The sequence below is a fragment of the Serinus canaria genome, assembly GCF_022539315.1.
Source record: "Serinus canaria isolate serCan28SL12 chromosome 7 unlocalized genomic scaffold, serCan2020 HiC_scaffold_29, whole genome shotgun sequence".
Classification (NCBI taxonomy): domain Eukaryota; kingdom Metazoa; phylum Chordata; class Aves; order Passeriformes; family Fringillidae; genus Serinus; species Serinus canaria.
In genome coordinates, this window is record NW_026108147.1 from 849,690 (window position 1) to 869,035 (window position 19,346).

The 19,346-nt window shown below is 47.3% G+C and overlaps 1 protein-coding gene and 1 long non-coding RNA gene across 2 annotated transcripts; both read left to right on the plus strand.

Moving 5' to 3' along the window:
* Window positions 1-291: 291 nt before the first annotated feature.
* FRZB (frizzled related protein) lies at window positions 292-10,753 on the plus strand. Its single transcript, XM_050987622.1, has 7 exons — window positions 292-750; window positions 4,960-5,007; window positions 6,229-6,294; window positions 7,754-7,958; window positions 8,154-8,217; window positions 9,282-9,299; window positions 9,377-10,753. Exons 1-7 carry the CDS (start codon window positions 297-299, stop codon window positions 9,551-9,553), a joined length of 1,032 nt encoding a protein of 343 aa, XP_050843579.1. The 5' UTR covers window positions 292-296; the 3' UTR covers window positions 9,554-10,753.
* Window positions 8,225-9,275, plus strand: LOC127061117 (uncharacterized). Its single transcript, XR_007780593.1, has 3 exons — window positions 8,225-8,925; window positions 8,987-9,028; window positions 9,173-9,275. It is a non-coding gene; the product is annotated as an uncharacterized LOC127061117 (long non-coding RNA).
* Window positions 10,754-19,346: the final 8,593 nt, after the last annotated feature.

Below are 19,346 nucleotides of genomic sequence, written 5' to 3' on the forward strand. Positions count from 1 at the left end.
ATTGGTGTGAAATCGTGCGCAGGCTCCTCCCGCTAAGATTTTTACTTGGGGGAGAAGCTCTCGCTTGCCTTCCGGCGAAGACCAGGCAACTTTCTCCGCGGTTCTTGCCAGCAAGCGAGCCCCCCCTGGCCTGCGCTGAGCTCTCCTTTGTTCGGGGCCGGGCTGCGGGGCGGAGCGGCGGGACCCGGGGCGCGCCCGGCGGGGGCAGCGCGGCGGGGCCGGGCCGGGCCGGGCGGAGCCGCCCCCGCGCAGCGCCGCGCCCGCTCGGCCCCTCGCTTACCGTCGGGCCGGGCGGCATGTGGCGGGGGCTGCCGGTGCTGGCCCTGGCCGGGCTGCTGCTGCTGGGCCGGGCGCCGCCGGGCCGGGGGGCGGCCTGCGAGCCGGTGCGCATCCCGCTGTGCAAGCCGCTGCCCTGGAACATGACCAAGATGCCGAACCACCTGCACCACAGCACGCAGGCCAACGCCGTGCTGGCCATGGAGCAGTTCGAGGGGCTGCTGGGCACCAACTGTAGCCCCGACCTGCTGTTCTTCCTGTGCGCCATGTACGCGCCCATCTGCACCATCGACTTCCAGCACGAGCCCATCAAGCCCTGCAAGTCCGTCTGCGAGCGCGCCCGCGCCGGCTGCGAGCCCGTCCTGGTCCGCTACAGCCACGCCTGGCCCGACAGCCTGGCCTGCGACGAGCTGCCCGTCTACGACCGCGGGGTCTGCATCTCCCCCGAGGCCATCGTCACCGCCGAGGGCGCGGGTGAGTGCGCGGGGACCGGCACCGGCGCGGGGACAATGGGCGGCGGGCGGGGAGGGCAGCCCGGCCGGCCCGGGAGCTCTGCCTCCCCTCCGACTGCTCTCTCGGCTTCTCTCTGCCTTGCCCTCCGCTCTTTCGCTGGCTTCTCTCTGCCTTTAGCAGCAGCGTCGCTGCTGGAAAAGTTTTGCTGTCGGGCACAGAGTGTGCGTGCTAAGTGACAGCCCCGCCACCGTAGGAGTGTGGGAGCTGCAGCCCTCGTTCCGCAGGAACGGGAAACGTTTCCAAACCGCTCTTCTGCCCGGGATCCATCGGCAGCGCTTGCTGGCACAGGATGAAGAGCCAAGGAGTGAGGGGCAGCCCCTCGGCTGCCGGCTCCCCCTCTCTGCTCCTCTCCAGCCGCTCCCTCCCAAAGCAGGTTGTTTCCTTCCCACACGAGGCCACCGCTCCACAGATTTTGGGAAAGATCAGTGCCCAGAGGAGCCCCAGGCAGGAGCTGGGGGCCGGGGTCTCCCCAGCCACTTGTGTGCCAGTGGTGGCACATGCACGCCTAGAGGGAGAAAACATGCTCATCTCAGCGGCTGGCCCCGAAGGTGCAGTTACAGCCCAGGTTCCCCAGCAGGTCCCTGGGCTCTAGAACTATAGCCAGGTGAGGAGTGCAGCCTTCCCTTGTGTTTTGTTCCCAACATCCCTGCAGGCAGCCAAACGCTGTGTCCTGCACCCGAGCCCTGATGCTGTGTGAGCACTGTGGCCTCAGAGGGGCTGCTGGAGCCGCTCAGCTTTCTCTGTGCGTCCTGTTTCACCAGCTGAGCTCCCTGTGATCCCACAGGATGGCTCTGGCTGGCTGGCTGGCTGCCATCCAGCACCACGGGCCGAGGCAGGAGCATCTCTGCACAGTCAGGTGAGGGCTGCTGACTGCTCAGACCATGCTGCAAACCCGCTGTGGCTCAGGGATCCTGCTCTTGTCACAGCTGCCTTTGGACACGAGGAGTTGGCAGGACACCCCTGCAGTGTGGGGAGCTGAGCAGCACGGAGATATTGAACACAAGGAGCTATTGAACAGGAAATTAAAGCAAGCTGGTGGGTGGTTATCACGAGTGAGCTCTGACCTTTTACAGAGTGGCTGCAGTTCCTGTGTATTTTCAGGAAAGCATTTGCTGCTGGTGGAACCACGCTACCGCTTTCTTTGGTGTGAAGTTTCAGTGCTGGTGGCTCTGCCAGACCTCTCCATCAGAGGACTTGGAGAGCAGTACTGGGATGGGAGAGCAGGGCAGCACCCATGCACCCCAGGAGCTTGTTGTGCTGCTCCCTGTCTCCTTCAGTGCCCCCAGCTGCAGTGCTGGGTTTTGGGAGCTCACTGACAGGCAGTGGCTCTCACCTCTCTGTCCTCCCCCAGCAGTGGCCTGGGAATGAAAGGGGAATTTTTCATGCTGTGCTCAGCACAGTATTTTACTGTGCTTCTGTCCCACTACTAAATGCTTTATGTATCCCACTGCCAGTAATGCCAAACTCTGTAATTCCTGTTTTCTTCTCCTAACAAAATATCCCGCTTCAGTTTCCTGACCGTGCTCCCCAGCTCAGCCTTCCCAGGTAAGCTGCTCTCTCTGTCTCCATTTATTTACAGGCCAGACAAACCCTAATCCATCTCTGATGCTATTCTCTTACCCTCTGCACCTCTTGAAACCTCCATACCCTCCTATCTCCAGTCATTACTGCTGTTTCTAACTTTTAGCTGCTTCCCTCTTCCCTTTTCCTGCTGTTTTCCCCAGCCCATGAACCATCTATTTTTGCCATCAGCTGCTGCTGTCTGAGCCCTGCAGTCCTGCTGGGGGAATTTTGGAGAGAGATGTGGTTTTGAACACCAAGCACCTTTCTCTGCAGCCTTGAGGTGCTTTCAAAACCACCTTAAAAATGGCTCCAGCCTGAGGAAGGTTTGGCAGGTCTGCAGCGATTTGAGAGCAATCACATTCAGATCTGGAGGGAGGAAGCTTGGCTGAAATCGCCCCCGAGTTACCTATTCCTGAGGACCTCAGCAGTACAATAACCTCTTTGAGGGATTCCAGGGCCACATCCATGAAAACTCTCTTTCAGTGAATGAGAACCTGATGACATTCTCATTTCTGGGCTGAATATTTTGAACTGATGCATTATGCACCAGACTGAAAGAATCCTTCTTGAGGGAATAAAACTGTTCTTTTAGAAAGCAGAGGGAAGGATTCCTGCTCTAGGCAGAGGTAAGGTGAACATTTTCAAATCCAATTCTCCAAATAAAGGATTGCAGCTCAGCAGAAGACACAAATAACCAACTGCCTGATGGGTAGTGTGCAGAATCCCTGCTCTTTTTTGTTTTCATTTATCTCCTAAGCATTCTAGCCCCTTCTGCTGTCTGTAAACTGCACCTAATAGAGTGGGCAGAAATGTAATCCATTGCTTTGTGGCTTTCTGTTGTAGAAGGGGCTTTTTTACATTCTTCAGAAGTGAAATCTTGGTTTTGCTTTCGTTCTTTTGCTACCCTGTAGCAGGGTTCTACTGTTTCCTTTCCTCTTGAGGTTTCTGCATTATTGCTGGTGAACATTAGAACATTTGTCTTGTCCCTTCCATAAGGAAGCAGCCTTAAGGATGATATTTGTCCTTGTCACAGCAGGGGCTGGCTCCACAAGCCCAGTTTCCATTCCCTGCATCCCAGTGGATGTGACTGTTGCAGAGTGTGGAGGAGCTGTGGTTGGTAAAATCTGTGATAAATCAGAAGTTACACCCAAACTATCATAAGATGTTTAAGCAAAACTTGGACTTTTTTTTTTTAAAAAAAACAACACCATCTCTTCATCATTAAAGAAAATTACAGCTTATTCACAGGATGGACACCTCTTTTCTTAAATCACATGTGAACCCATGATTTCTCCATGTTGCCCAAGTCCTCCATGTCTGTCAGGATGAGCTCCTAGTAACCCAGGATGTTAATTTGGCAGTGCAGGCTTAAAAGGCAAGTGAACAAGCCATTCCTCATCCTTTTTTCTTTCCAAAACAGTGCTTTCCAAGCTCCAGATCAAATTTATTCTGACTCTTTGCCTAGCTGTGCCTAGAGAGGTTGATGTGCATGACAGTGCTGGGAGTGTTACAGACTGTGCTGAGGATCAGCACTCATGCCCAGGTTATAAAGCTGGGACTTGTTTAGGTCTTTGCCTGAAACTTGGAAGCAGCCTCATTTCTCAGTGAAATAACAAAATTGTTAGATGCTTCAAGCCTGAAACAGGAGAGGAGAAGTAAATAAGGGAATTTAAATCTTAGTAGTGAAGATCTCACCAATGGTGGTAGGTGCTCATTGCACCTTTGTAGGCTGAGTCCCCTGGATTTTACAGTCTCAGCATTTAGTTAAAACCTGGGCCATTAAATGTCATCAAAACCTGGTGGGGTTTGTTGTGAGGAATAAAATGTTATGAGGAACAGCCAAGTTGCTGGCTGCTCTGCCACTTGGAGTTTGAGTTCTTTGTATAAATGTTAACTTGCATTTATTTTGTCCTTAGCTCATTCAAGGTTATGTGCATTAACATACTTGTTTTTCACGATTCAATACATGTATAAACCCATCAAAGTGTGTGATTTAATAAATAAATAGGTTTGAAATGGTGCATTTTACTAATGTGGGACACAGTCCACTTATGAATGTGGCTGAAAGCAAAGAACTGCTGGGCAGAGTGCCTTTTTAAACTTCTGTTCCTTATCTGTCCTTCAGAGCAATCAGTGTGTTTTTAAACTGAGGGGAAGGTCTGAAACATTTATTTTGGCATTTGCTTCAACAGTGTGATTATGGTTGCTTGATTTGATTTCCTCAGTAACCAAAAAAATCCCCAGAAGGAATTTCTCCTTCATCATCTAATTAAATGCAACCACTACACGTGTTTTCTGTAGGTGATCAAAATTCATGGGAGAAATGTCAACCCTTGTCTGAAACCTGCCAGTCTGTAGCAATGGCAGTGGGATATTTAGCATTATGTTCAGCATTTACCATGATCTGCTGGATTCAGGAGAAATTTGGGTAAGACATTGTGTCAGCTTTACTGGGCTGACCTCTAGAACATTGCCAACTGTTTGTTAGTGAAGTCATTAAGTTTCTAAATATTAGAGAAAGAGAAAACATTGTCATGTGTGTGTAGTGAAACAGTCCAATATTAAAAATCCTAACATTTCTTTCCATGTTTTAAATATCCATGCCAGATTTCCCTATGGATTCCAATAATGGCAACTGCAGAGGTGCTGCCATGGGTGAGTACATTTTTGTAAAGGAGGATAATAAGTAATAAACCTGAGATACTGACCTGATAATATTCAAAATAATGCTCAGTCCTGCCCTGCCATCGTGTTTTCTTTCTGTGTCTCTCTTGTGGTCTGTGTGGTCAAAGGAAGTGAATTTTTCCTGAAGTGCAGCACAGGAGAGAGAGCAGCACTGCAAGGATGGGATCACAGCACTGTGAGCTCAGGGCTGAGCCCTGAACTGGCTGAAAATGATGGTTTTGTCCCTGCAGACTCAGTGTCTGTGTGTCTTTGTTGTTCTGCTGTGGTTTGGGTTGTTTTTTTTTTTTTTTTTAATTTTAGAGCATCGGGTTTTTCTCCTAAAGAACATTTAAAGTCTCATGGACTCCAGAGTCCAGATCTCCCAGCAGAACAGGCCAGGAATGCCCTGTGGGTTTTAGTGTTTCACTGGAATGAGCAAGTCAGTTCAGTGAAATTCTTGTGAGGTGGTTTTGGATTTAACCCTTTTCTGAATTAGAGAGCTGTTTTAAAAACTTTTATTCCATTTTCAGTCCCGTGGGAAGGGTGAGACAGGACAGGTGTTACAATTCAAGCCATCACAATCCAATGACTTTTGTGTTAGTTTCTCTGAATAGTGATTGGGAATAATGCAGCATTTTGTACAGTTCTTTTAAATGTGAATTTGAAAAGCATGAGGGTGACTTGGAGGTTCTTCAGGAAGAACATGGGCATGGCAATAATTTAGAAATAGAACTAGATTAACAAAACAAATTCTAAAATTCATAAAATGAGCCAATATTGCCTTAAAACTGAAGGAAGTGTGAGACTGTGTTCTTGTCTTGCATTTTAGTCTATTTTATTTTACCTGGGACTAATCAGAAGCTAATTATTGCCTAATTGCAATACACTATAAGTATTTCTTGGCTTAACAAGATTTAACAGATCAAATTAAACAAGTGATAGATCATAGTTGGATGACTTATTTAAAAGACAAAGTTTTACACCGTTGCTAAAAAAGCTTTACAAAATAAATTCTTATGCATCCATTATTATAATAATAATGTTAATAATAGTACCTTGTGTATTTCGCTGCACACAGCAATCAAATTCATTTATTTATTTGATTTATTTTCCATGAATCCAGTTCCCACACTGTGTGAGCTCCAGGTTTTGGGAGGGTTGTCACTGAGTGCAGGTTTATTCCTTTCTAAACCAAACTTTCTGTTCCTGCAGAGCGCTGCAAGTGCAAGCCTGTGAAAGCCACCCAGAAGACCTACCTACGAAACAACTACAACTATGGTGAGGGGGCTGCACAGCCAGCCCAGCCCTTCCCAGGCTGCAGGAAGGGGCAGCTGCTCACCAAAAACACCTGAAAAGTTCACTGTCCTGCTGGCAACCCAGTATTGCTTAATGCAGGAGGATGGTGTAAGCTGGAATGTTTCCAAATTGGAAGGATGGAGTTGATGTGTTAGTGCCAGGGTATCTTTGTTATTTCAGTTTCAGTGCAGGCATTTGGGGTTTGGGTACTTCCCTGGTGTGAGCAGTGATGTGTGACAGTGCTCACAGGGGTCCCAGGATGAGGACAGAGATGAGAATCTTCACTCCATGTTCAGAAGGCTGATTTATTATTTTATGATCTATATTATATTAAAACTATACTAAAAGAACAGAAGGAAGGATTTCAGCAGAAGGCTGGCTAAGGATAGAAAAGGAATGAATGACAAAGGTTTGTGTCTGGACAGCTGGGCTGGGATTGGCCATTGATCAGAAACAACCACAGAGACCAATCCCAGCCCCACCTGTGCATCCCACAGCAGCAGGTAAGAATTGTTTGCAGTTTGTTCCTGAGGCCTCTCAGCTCCTCAGGAGGGAAAAATCCCAAGGAAAGGATTTTTCATGGAACACGTCAGTGACAGTGATGCAACAAAAATGGCTCTGGGGGCTGCTGTGGCTGAGCTGCCTCTGGTTTCCAGTGTGCTCAGCTTCTGCACAAGGATGTTTGTAGCCACTTCCATGCCCACCAGCTCTCCATGAGATCTGACAGATGCTGTTCCTTCTGGGGTGTGAAAGCCAGCAGTGAGCACCTGGCCAGCTGTGCTATGCTGTCAGTAACACCTGGAACAGTGCTCATGTCCTCAGGCATCTCACTGCTCCAGGCTCATGTTCTTCTTCCTACTGCTTGCTTCAAGCAAATCAGGCCAGTGAAGCTACTGAATAGATGTCACAGGGCTGAACAACTGGGCCCTTCCTCATGGCAAAATCCAGCCCTTTTTGAGCAGTTGGGCCTTCAACAGTTACACAGCTCTAAATCACAACAAACATCATCCAGCCAACCAGCACACACCACAGAGTGTGAAATTATAACAGAGACAATCCAGCCAAAATTATACCAGAGATAATCCAGCCCACCAGCACACACCACAGTGTGAAATTATACCAGAGATAATCCAGCCAAAATTAGAGATAATCCAGCCCACCAGCACACACCACAGTGTGTAAAATTATACCAGAGATAATCCAGCCAAAATTATACCAGAGATAATCCAGCACACACCAAAATGTGTAAAATTATAACAAACATAATCCAGCCAACCAGCACACACCACAATGTGAGCACACCATGGTTGTATAAATTCTTTTTCTACCCATGAAGGACCATGCCAAAGTCTAACCTAACCCCAGAGGTCCCCAAGAGCAGCTTGGCAGTGCCCTGCATCCCCTGCTGCCTCTGACAGTGCTCCTCGTGTCTCCCTCCCAGTCATCCGGGCCAAGGTGAAGGAGGTGAAGACCAAATGCCACGATGTCACTGCAGTGGTGGAGGTGAAGGAGATCCTGAAATCTTCCCTGGTGAACATCCCAAAGGACACTGTGAACCTCCACACCAACTCTGGCTGCCTGTGCCCACCCCTCAGTGCCAATGAGGAGTACATCATCATGGGCTACGAGGATGAGGAGCGCTCCAGGTAACTCCTCCTGGGCTGTGCTCCACTGCTCCCCTGTCACAAAGCTGAAAGTCAGAGCCAGAAGGAAGGAAAACTTGGTGGGAGGTCTCCTTGGTGGTGTTCCAGGGGGGGCAAGGCTCTCTGCAGGCACAGAGATGTCAGCCTTGTGTGTGCTGGGTTGTACAGCCCCTTGATGGAGTTGTCTCTGCTGTGTAGGTTACTCCTGGTGGAAGGCTCCATAGCTGAGAAGTGGAAGGAACGTCTTGGCAAAAAGATAAAGGTAAGAAAACACCTCACCAGGAGCCAAATTGTGTGGGTGCCATAAAACATCTACCTGCCTTTGCAAGGGAAAGGGAAATAAGGGAAGGCAATTCAGATGCTGCCTGCAGTTAGTGAATATCATGTGTCAAACACTAACTTGGTGTGGTACTGGTGTGTTATTTGCTTTATTGCTCAGAGCTGCATGCTGAGTAAATTAAAGGGATGCATTTTCTGTGTGAAACATGGGAACAGGTGGAGCTGTAGCCTCTCTGGTAATTCCTGTGAGCTCTCTGATAATTTCTGTCATCTCCCTGTTAATTCCTCCCATCTCTCTGGTAATCCCTGTGACTCTCAGGTAACTTCTGCAATCTGTCTGGTAATTCCTGTAACTCTCTGGTAATTCCTAAAACCTCTCTGGGGATTCCTGCAGTCTCTCAGGTGATCCCTGTGACTCTCAGGTAACCCCTGTGAGTCTCAGGTAATTCCTGCAGTCTCTCAGGTAACCCCTGTGAGTCTCAGGTAATTCCTGCAGTCTCTCAGGTAATTCCTGTGGCTCTCAGGTAATTTCTGCAGTCTCTCAGGTAATTCCTGTGGCTCTCAGGTAATTTCTGCAGTCTCTCAGGTAATTTCTGCAGTCTCTCAGGTAATTCCTGCAGTCTCTCAGGTAATTTCTGTAATCTCTCAGGTAATTTCTGCAGTCTCTCAGGTCATTCCTGCAGTCTCTCAGGTAATTCCTGTGGCTCTCAGGTAATTCCTGCAGTCTCTCAGGTAATTCCTGTGGCTCTCAGGTAATTTCTGTAATCTCTCAGGTAATTTCTGCAGTCTCTCAGGTAATTCCTGCAGTCTCTCAGGTAATTCCTGTGGCTCTCAGGTAATTCCTGCAGTCTCTCAGGTAATTCCTGTGGCTCTCAGGTAATTTCTGCAGTCTCTCAGGTAATTCCTGCAGTCTCTCAGGTAATTCCTGTGGCTCTCAGGTAATTCCTGCAGTCTCTCAGGTAATTTCTGTAATCTCTCAGGTAATTTCTGCAGTCTCTCAGGTAATTCCTGCAGTCTCTCTGCTGACGGCTGTGCCTTTCCCCGCAGCGCTGGGACCAGAAGCTGCGGCAGGCGGGGCAGGGGCAGGGGCAGGGGCAGGGCCGGGCTGAGCCCAACCCCAGCGCGGTGCCCCGGCCCCGGCCCGGCCCCGCTCGGAGCCGGCTGTGACACCCAGGACAGCAGAGCTGGCAGTGACATCGAGGGCAGGGGCAGCAGAGCTGGCAGTGACACCCAGGGCAGCAGAGCCGGCTGTGACACCAAGGGCCGGCTGTGACACCCAGGACAGCAGAGCTGGCAGTGACATCGAGGGCCGGCTGTGACACCCAGGACAGCAGAGCTGGCAGTGACACCCAGGGCTGGCTGTGACACCGAGGGCAGGAGCAGCAGAGCTGGGAGTGACACTGAGGGCCAGCTGTGACACCCAGGGCCCCAGAGCTGCTGTGACACCCAGAGCTGCTGTGACACCCAGAGCTGCTGTGACACCCAGGGCTGCTGTGACACCCAGAGCTGCTGTGACACCCAGGGATGCTGTGACACCCAGAGATGCTGTGACACCCAGAGCTGCTGTGACACCCAGAGCTGCTGTGACACCCAGGGATGCTGTGACACCCAGGGATGCTGCCCTGCCCGGGACTGCCTGCCGAGGTTTCCTTCTTGGAGCAGCAAAGGAGAAATTGCACTATTGCACGTTATATTCTATTGTTTACTACAAAGTCGTGTTTTAGCTCTTGTTAGGTTTTATTCTCCCTCTTTGTTCTCCACCTTTTTCTTTTCGGATATGTGCAAGGTCTGGAAATGTATATTTTTTTTGGTTTTTTTTTCTGTTGTTAAGAAATGTAGAAGACTGCCCTTATGAGATGAAGGAAGACAAGGATGTGTTCAATTTAACTTTTTCTCTCCTGAATCTTCTTTGGGAGAGAATTCTGATGCAAGCAGGAATGAGATCTGGCAAAGATTATTGCTTAAAGTCATGCCTCACACTGGCTTTGCCTGTTGACTCTTTCTTGGTCACTGTTTGCTGAAACTTGCTCTCTTTTGGGTAGGTTGTTACCTGGCTTTAAGTGTATAATTTTTTATTCTGAAATATAATTCTGAAATACGTAATTTTATTTTTTTTTTTGCTAAGAGAACTGTTTGAATCAGCACAGCTCTGTTAAGTTTTCTTACAGATAAACCACTTGCACAAGGCAGAGTCTAACTTTAAATATTTCCTGCAACAAACACAATGTGCATGTACCCAGGGAACTGGGTTTTCCAGTGCTTTGGGCCTTGAAGGAAATATTATCTAGTTCTGTAACCATAATTTATAACTAAATTTATGCTTCTTCTCTTATAATGGCAGTTTTTTTCCCCTTTTCTCAGCTGAGTTATAGGAGTAGCCAGACCAGGCCTGCTTCTCAGCACAGGTCTGCAGTTTAGCCTTTTGTTTTTGTGGTGTTGTTCTTAAATCCGTGCCTACATAAACAAGTGTTCAATGCTCAGTAACATATGTCAAATAAAAGAATTGTAGTTCCCAACCACAGACCTTACCTGACTTCTGAACCAACATCACATTGCTAATACTACCTTTGAAAAGATAAAAACAACAAAAAACCCTTAATTTTTGTGCTTTGATAGAATTCTTTGCAGATGGTTTTCCAACATGTTGGAAATTATCTTTGTTTTTCTACTCTCCCATGCTTAAAAGAAATTACAGTGGGGTACAGCAAAGGGCAATCTTCTTTGCCATGGTGTGCAGAGGGGAACCAGCTCTGCTTAGAGGAGGAAATGACTGCTGAGTTCTGGCTGCCAGCACTGCCTTTAGTACACTGGGGCTGGTCCAGGCTCTCCTCTTTGCTGATTCCCAGCTTCTCCTGCATGCCAGGCTCTCCTCCATCCCAGCCCCTGGGGTTTCCTCCCTCCTGCTCCCACCCTCTGGCCCCTGTGGGCAGGGGGAAGAGCTCATCTCCAGAACCCCTGGGCACAGCACGAGGTGCCAGAGCCCTGAGTGCAGCCCCTCAGCCCACAGCAGGCACACAGCAGCTCCTGCTGCATCCAAGGCACTGCAGGGCTTTCAGAGGGGATGCTGAGTTACAGGAATAAAAACCACTCCAGCAGCAGCATGGCTGTTCCATTTGGAAACATCCCTGGGGTGAATTTTGGAGATGGAACTTGGTGCTTCCATTCTCATCCACACCATTGCTGCCTCCTGTGCATTCCTGACATGGTCACAGTGAGTACAGCAAGGTGAGCACCATCACTGAAACAGCAAATCCTAGGAAGCATTTTGTTAATCCATTTAATTAATCCACATTGTTAATCCTATTTAATTGTTGGGCTTTGGATTTTTTTTTTAAAGTACTCAGTGAATATCAGTTAATGTGAGAAGGAAAATCTGCTGCACAAAAAGCCAGGAAAACCAAATTTCTGAGTGAATCATGTTTGCTGCTGTCCTGCTGCCCTCACTCTCGAAGCCTTTGGAAGAAAGCAAGGTTTGTTATTTTGCTCCTTGCCTAGTTAGGTCTCTGTTTGAGATTCCCTCTGTCAGGAAAATTAATCCTTGGTGTCCAAAAAGGAGACAGAGGAGCCCTGTAAGTTTATTTGAGCAAAGGGAGAGGCCATGGGGCATTTCCCAAGGAGTCCCTTGAATTGCTGGAGGATGCAGCCTCCTTCTTATCCCAATTTTCTGGCCACATTTCCCTCTCTCTTTCCCAAATCACCTCATTGAAAAGGCAGACCTGCCTTTTCTTTGAGTCTCTGTTCTTTCATTTCCTCGAAGTCCAGGAATTTAGCACAGCCTTGAGTGGACAGTCTGTGCCAATCAGTGGGATTCCTCTGGAATTTGGGGTCCCTCCCATTGCTTCTTTCACCTATCAGGGTCTGCTTTTATCCAGCAGCAGGCTCATGGTTTGTTTGTAGAGACACATCCCTGTCATTCCTTTCACCTGAACATCCCATGCAGTTTAGAACCAGAGGCTGGTGTGAAAATGTGCTTTTTTTAACCTTCCCTAAGCTGGGTGGAGCTTTGCCTTGCATTCCCAAATCCTGCCCTCAGACTGGGTCAGTGCATGCCAGCAGGCAGTGTTTTATTCAAATAATTTGAATTGAATTGATTCGTTTCATTCAATTAATTTGAATTGAATTGATTCGTTTTATTCAATTAATTTGAATTGAATTGATTTGTTTTATTCAATTAATTTGTCCAAGTCCTGCTTCCCACCCAGCACTGCTTCATTCCTCTCTTAGGGTAAGATACTCCTGCTTCATCTTTCAACCCCCATAGCTCAAGGCAGAGTAAAAGCAAAGCTGTGTGAGGATGAGGAAGGGGAAGCTGTGCAGTCTGGGGGCAAAGCCACCTCTGTCACTGCAGCTGAAGAAGCAGCTGTTTCTTTCTCTCATCCCCTGTGCTGCTCAGTGCAGGGCTCTGAGTGATCCTGGCTCTGTGCAGGGCTCTGCCCTCCCTGGAGCCCAGCTCTGTCACTTGTTTCTGGAAAAAAAATCCCTGGAATGGCTTCAGGGCCCTGGCTGCACTGAGGTGTCTCTTGTGGGCTCCTGTCCCAAACTGTCCTGGTTTGCTTTGTGCCTGCAGCTCTCCCTCTCTGCTCCTCTGCTCCCTGGCTGTTTCCTGGCTGCTTATCTCCTCTTCTTCCTCTCATTGTTCCCCATTCCTGCAGCTCCAGCCAAGCCTCCTGCCCCTGCCTGGTGACCACCAGGGACATTTGCTCCCTCCCATTGCCTCACATCCCCTTCCAAGGGCTCCTGTCCTGTCAAGATTTCCCTGTCCTGTCAAATTTCCCTGTCCTGTCAAGATCAGGACAGGGAAATTTAACCTATCTGAGTTGGAGAACTTAAACTGAAATGCCCAAGAGTTCTTGGTGTGTTGTTGATTCGATGTAAAATTTCTCCCAGCATCCCAGAGTGCCAAAAAATTAAAGTTCTGGAGCTGCTGAGACAAAGGTCTGGCTTTTCCTTGGCTGTGTGGGTGGATGAAGTGTTCCTCCCTATGCCCCTGGAATTGACTGGGTCTGAAATCAGAGCTGAACAAAACAACTCCAACAGCTGATATTTAACACTTCAGGCTGTGCCACTGGGCATTTCCTAAATGCCTTGGTGAGGAACCACAGACTGGAAATGGAAAGCTGAGTCTTGTTAGGAGGATGGGGTAAATCCCATGGTTGGAGGAACCCTTTGTCTGACACCTGAATTCTCAATCCCATTGTGGGCAGTTTCTTCTGCAGCACAAAACACAGCACAGGGTGTTCTGAACACACAGCTTGAGGAAAATCGGGGGGAAATAAAAGGTTGGTGTTTTCCAGCTGCATTTCAGTGCATGATTTTAACACATTTTTTTCCTGTGAGAGGCTGAAAAGCAGCAGGAGCCTGGAGGGGGAGAAGAGGCCTGAAGAGGGATGGGAGGCCAGAGAAGTGTGCAAGACTGGAGGGCAAAAAGTGGAGGCTGAAACTTGGGGAGAGGCTCAAGTGCTGTGGGACACCAAGGAAATCCCTTTGTGGAATGGAGCCTGAGAGTTTATTGATAAGGAGAAAGCATTAAATAGAGTAGAGGCTTAATAGAAAGCCCTAAAGGGGCTTTAATAGGAGGCCCTAAAGGAATAGAGGGACAAAAAAGAGTGGGAAACAGAAAAAGAACAGATAGAGGGGGAAGAAGTGTGGAAATAGAGTGAACAAGGAAGGCTTGGGAAAAAGTGGAGGCTAAAAAATGAGAAGGAGGCCAGAAAGGAAGTGAGGTAACAAAGAAAACTGGAGGGAAAAAAAAGTAGAGGCTGCAAAAGAGTAAAACACACCAAAAAAATAAGGTCAGTGAGAAGAAAAAATGAGTCAAGAAAAAACAGAGGCAAAAGGAAAAGGGTAAAGGGCCAAGAAAGGGGGGAAGAGAGGAAGAACTGCAGAAGCTGAGAGGACAGGAGGAGACAATTATGTGGGGAGCAAAAAAACCCCAAAGTATTGACCAAAAAGGTGGAAGGTGAAAAGGCAAAGGAGAGTGTGGGGAGAGGGAGGAAGAGAGGGGCAAAAAGAGGTGGGAGGCCAAGAAAGGGGGAAGGAGAGATGGAGGCCAGGAAAAGGTGAAGGCTGGAGTGGGGAGGAAGGCTGGATAAAGGGTAGAGGCCACAAAAAAGAGGAGTCTGTGAAGTTTGCCTGTCATAATTATTAAAAAAACAATCTCAACTTGTAGCTGTAATTACCTCCAAGGTTTATGGCTAATTAAAGATGCCCAAAGTGAAGGCAGGACTGCAGCTGCTGGGGGCAGTGAGACATCAATTTCTGACCCTCCTGGCAGCCAGGGGAAGAAAAGGAGCAATGAGAGGGGTTTGGTAAAATGAAATGATGTGGCAGAACTGGGCTTGAGCTGCTGCAATGACACAAAAATGGACTGCACTGGTTTAGTTTCTGTTTGTTTGCCTTTTTATGGGCAATGTGTTTGAAGCAGGAGTAAAGCTCTGCAGGAATGAGTGTCCTCTGCTAGAGAAATTCCATTTTATCAAGCTTGCAAATGGAATTCTTGAAAGTTACCCAGAAATAAGTGCCAGCTCTGGTCTCATAAAAAAGCAGCAGGTTTGGCTAGCAGCTGTGTGATGCCTTGATTTATTTTTTTTTTTTCTTTTTAAAAATGGTTTAATTCTGTGATTCTCACTCCTGGTGGGGGCTGTACTCAGTGCCAAAGTGTGTGAGCACCAGAGCTGGGCCACCTTACAGGGTCAGCTGAAGGTTTTGCTCTCAATTCAGGCTGCTGCTCACTTTTGTGACTGAATTACTGGATATGCTGAATTTGCATTGGGGAAAAAAAATTAGTTCTTGTACCTTTTCCAGGCCAAATCTGGGCTGAGGGCAGGTGTCTTCAGGTCAGTAATGCAAGCAGATACTCTGCATGGAGCAGGAGGTGTTCCCTGGGGGATTCAGAGCTCCCAGGTTCCCCTCAGCACTGAAGGACAACTTTCTTCTGGCTCTGTCAAAGAAGGTTCTCTCTGTGCCCTTCTCTGAGTGCAAACACTGTTTTTTCAGCAAATGCCACGAGAAATTGTGAAGTGTACCCTTAGGAGCTTTCAAACCCAGCTCTGCATGAACACATACCAGCAAAAATCACTGGTTTGAACTCTGCAGGGACCTCTGGGGAGTTGGAGCTGCTCCTGCCACAGTGGATCTTTGTTTCCAGATGTTTTTTTGGGTGGGAATCTCAGGAACAGGGTAAAATCCTGGTAGGAATGTGTGGATGGTGGAGAGCTGTGCTGGAGGTTTTCCTGTAGGAGTTTGCTTGTAGTGGGTTGCTGGTTGTGGGAGTCTTATTGGAAGAGGAAAGCTCATTTTAAGCTGCAGGATGCAAAAAAGGGATGCTAATTTAGCATGAATTGATGAAAACTGATGCTTTGTGAGGTGCAGAATGAGGGACAAAGTTGAGGTTGTCTGTGCAGTGAAACTGGTTTGTCATGGAGGATAAAAAAGGCTGAAAAGGGGATTTGTCCCAATACTGAAAGGGGGAAATTTTTGTAGTCTTGAAGAAATTTCTTGGCTACAGAAGTGTTTCCTACCAAGCTCTAGAACTGCTGATATATTATTGATGGGGACAGAGCAAACCACAAAATGTTCTTTCTGAAAGGAATGATCAGCTCAGTAGAGTCGATCAGTGCTCCAGAACAAAAGTTCTTTGTAACTTGAAGTGAATTTTTAATTTATTGTTGTTGTTGTTGTCATCAAGTTTGTATAAGAAATAGATTCACTTTTCCAATTTCACTTTCTTGGGTCTGATCACAAGAGCAGGAGTTGACTGGAGGCCAAGGACTTTTAAACAGTTCCATGAACTGGGAAATTCCAAACCCCAAAAGCTTCTCCTTCTTCATTCCTTTCATTCTTTCAAAGACAATGCAGAAATGTCCCCAGAAAAGCAGCTTGTAAAGAATGCAAACCCTCCCTCCTGAGGACCAGCACAGGATGGCTCCAGAAATTTGCCAACACCTTGCCATGAAAAGCACCTTGGTTTTTTCCCAACCTGCTCTGCCAGGTTGGCTCAGGAATGAGTCCAAAATGAGAGTTCTGATCTCTTTCCTGCTGGATTATCCTGCTGCCTGGTTTAGCAGAAGGGTTAAGGTGACAGAAATGCAGGAACTCTCTGAGGAGACCTAGGGGAATCCTGGCAAGTGAAACTGAAAGAAATAACTTCTTCCAGGCTGAGAGTCACATAGAAAAAAAAGTTTTTCTTGAGTTTCTGACATTTCATGCAAGCCTCGAAGCTTCCATCTCCCCCCCAAAATATAGCAAACACAAAACTGGGTTGGTCTGGAGCAGTGCTGGGGTTCCTCACTCTGGTTTGATGGAAGCAGCACACTTTATCCTGCTTTATCCCAAAATGCAGCCTTGGGGGGGCCCAAGGGCAGCAGAATTTAGTGGAGCTTGGCTGGAGTTTCCCCCCAGTGCTGAGGAGTGACATGTGGCAGGGAGGATTTGACACTGAGCAGTTCCTCAAGATCTACTGCTGTGCTCATTTATCCAGGGAAGGAAGGAAGGAGGAATTTTTTAAAAATATGATTGTTGCTTGGAATTTCAGCTATTTAAATGGAGACAGAAGATATAATGGGCACATGAATACTTTTAAGATAACTGAAGAGGAAATTAAGCAGACAAATGACAGGAGCTAAGGAGGATGAGGAAAACCAGTGCTTCCAGTATTTTCCAGCAGTTTCCAGATTAATTCTGCTTTGAGCTGCTGCAATAGCTTCACCCTCAAAGCATGATACAGATACACAAAAAAACCCCCAAAAACCCCACCAAAACAAACAAAACAAAAACAAAAACTGAGCACAGGCTATTTAGAATTTTGCTTGAAATATTTTCTTCTAAAAATCTGATGTCACTGTTTGAAATTTCCTTCCCCTGCTTGCCTGCAGCTACTCCTCCAATTTAAAGTGATGGGTCTAAATGCACATAGGTGTGAATATGCTACAACATGCAATAACAGCTTTCAGTGTGAATATTTCCTGAACCTCCACTAACCTGGTTCTCTCTCAAGTGCTCTGTTTTCAGTGGTGTGCTGCTGCTCCAAATGCCCTTGTTTGTGGATCTCCTAAATGTGGAAAAACAGGCTCCTGCCTGCTATGACAGTGGGAGAAGTGGATTTTTACAGCTCTTTTGTCACATTCTGATGCCTTCTCTGTCTTTGTTGTGTGCTGTGGATCCTTTCCCAAAACAAAACAAAACAAAAACCCACCAAAAAAAAAAACCAAAACGAACCAAACCCACAAAATAAAACAAACAAACAAAAAAAAAAACCAACAAAAAACTAAAAAAAACCCAAAAAAAACCCCCAAAAACCAACCAACCAACCAAACAACAACAACAAAAAAAAAACCCAAAACAAAACAAAAAAAAAACAAACCAAAAAAACCCCAACAAAAAATAGAAAGAAAAAAAGAAAGTGAGCTTTGGAAAGTGTTTTTTTCCTCCCCAGCACAGCATTTTAAGCATTTTTTTCCTCCCCAGCAAAGCATTTTAACCCACTTTTATCTTCCCAACAGTTTACTGAGTTTATGAAATATCAAACTCCTTTTAGAAGACAGAACAACAGATTTTATTTGACCTGAATAAGGAAAGGCAGAAGAGCTCAGGAAGCTTCCCTGGGTACTTATTAAATTTTCTAATTGCTGTTTAGCCCACAGAAACCTCACAGGCAGAGTTTCAATATTTTGAGAGTTGAGCTGATAGTGGGAGATTAACTGGAACAAATGTGTTATTAAATGTGCTTTAGACCCTGCATATTTAATAATGCCATTAATGCCACAGAAATCATCCCCAGTTCAGCTCCACTGGAAAAGCTCTCCAGGAGCTCTCTCACTCCACTGTTGAGGAGGTGGGGATGGAGTGGCAGAGGGGAGGAAGAGGAGGAGTGTGCAGCTGGCAGGTGGGGCTGGAGCAGCTCTCCTGCACCATGCTGGAAAAAGCTCAGAGGGGAGCTCTTGGCACTGGCCAGAAGGAAATGTGCCTGAATGCAGTGAGAGGAAGGCCAGGGAGGTCCTGACCTTCCAAGGGATGCTCTGTGAGCACCTGGCCCTGCTGCTCTGGCTCCTCTGGGGCTTTTTCAGCCTCATGGGCTGAGCTTGCCACTCTTCAGGCTCTCTCTGTGTGCTGCAGTTTCTCTAAACAACCAGTGGAGAGAAGATGTTTGTGTTTGTTTAATCCACACCTGTGGAGAAGGAAGAAAAATCTCTCCTGGTCACAGTTTACATCTTACAAAGTCTCCTGGCTTGCATTTGAATGTTCTTCTCTTGTTGTGCCTTGTTCTCCCTTTCTCCTGAGCAGGCATTCTCAGCAGACACTGTCTGAGGGTTGGAGAGGAGTCCCAAATGTGAAGAATTATCTGACACAGAGGGGTCCCAAATGTGAAGAATTATCTGACACAGAGGGGTCCCAAATGTGAAGAATTATCTGACACAGAGGGGTCCCAAATGTGAAGAATTATCTGACATAGAATCCCAAATGTGAAGAATTATCTGACATAGAATCCCAAATGTGAAGCATTATCTGACATTATAGAATCCCAAATGTGAAGAACTATATCTGACATTATAGAATCCCAAATTGAAGCTACTCCAGCAGGTCAGAGGCTGCTTTCAGACAAGCACTGATGTTGCCATCCCTAACAGGAAAAAATCAAGGTGAATTTGTGTGATCACCTTTGCTCTTTAAGGATCTGGTGTGTGAGTGGGTGTGAGGGGTGCAGAGAACCTTACAATGAGTCAGAAGGAACTTTTTCTTGGCACAGGTTAGTCATGGAATCCCAGAAGGTTTTGGGGTGGGAGGGACCTTAAATATCTCATTCCACAGCCCCTGCCATGGGCAGGGACACCTTCCCTCAGACCAGCTTGTCCAAAGCCCCATCCAGGCTGGCTTGGAGCACTTCCAATTAGGAGGGAAGAAGACAAAGACAAAAAAAGACACAGAAAACACTGAACTTTTTTTACTGTCACTACCAATTTCACATTATTGTGGGTCTCTTCTCACTGATATGCTTTGAAGGCCTTTTCCCCTCTATGCTCTTCATTCTGTTTCTGTGGTTCTCCCCCTGGTACCTGTTTTTGAGGCTCTCCTGCAGAGCCTGCCTTGCCAGCTGGCCATCCCCAGGGCCAGAGC

Excerpts from the sequence above, each read along its gene's own strand:
- FRZB (XM_050987622.1), top strand. The coding sequence starts at position 297 with ATGTGGCGGGGGCTGCCGGTGCTGGCCCTGGCCGGGCTGCTGCTGCTG. Across the intron at positions 751-4,959 it reads CGTCACCGCCGAGGGCGCGG|ATTTCCCTATGGATTCCAAT; the intron begins GTGAGTGCGCGG and ends TATCCATGCCAG. Across the intron at positions 7,959-8,153 it reads GAGGATGAGGAGCGCTCCAG|GTTACTCCTGGTGGAAGGCT; the intron begins GTAACTCCTCCT and ends TCTGCTGTGTAG.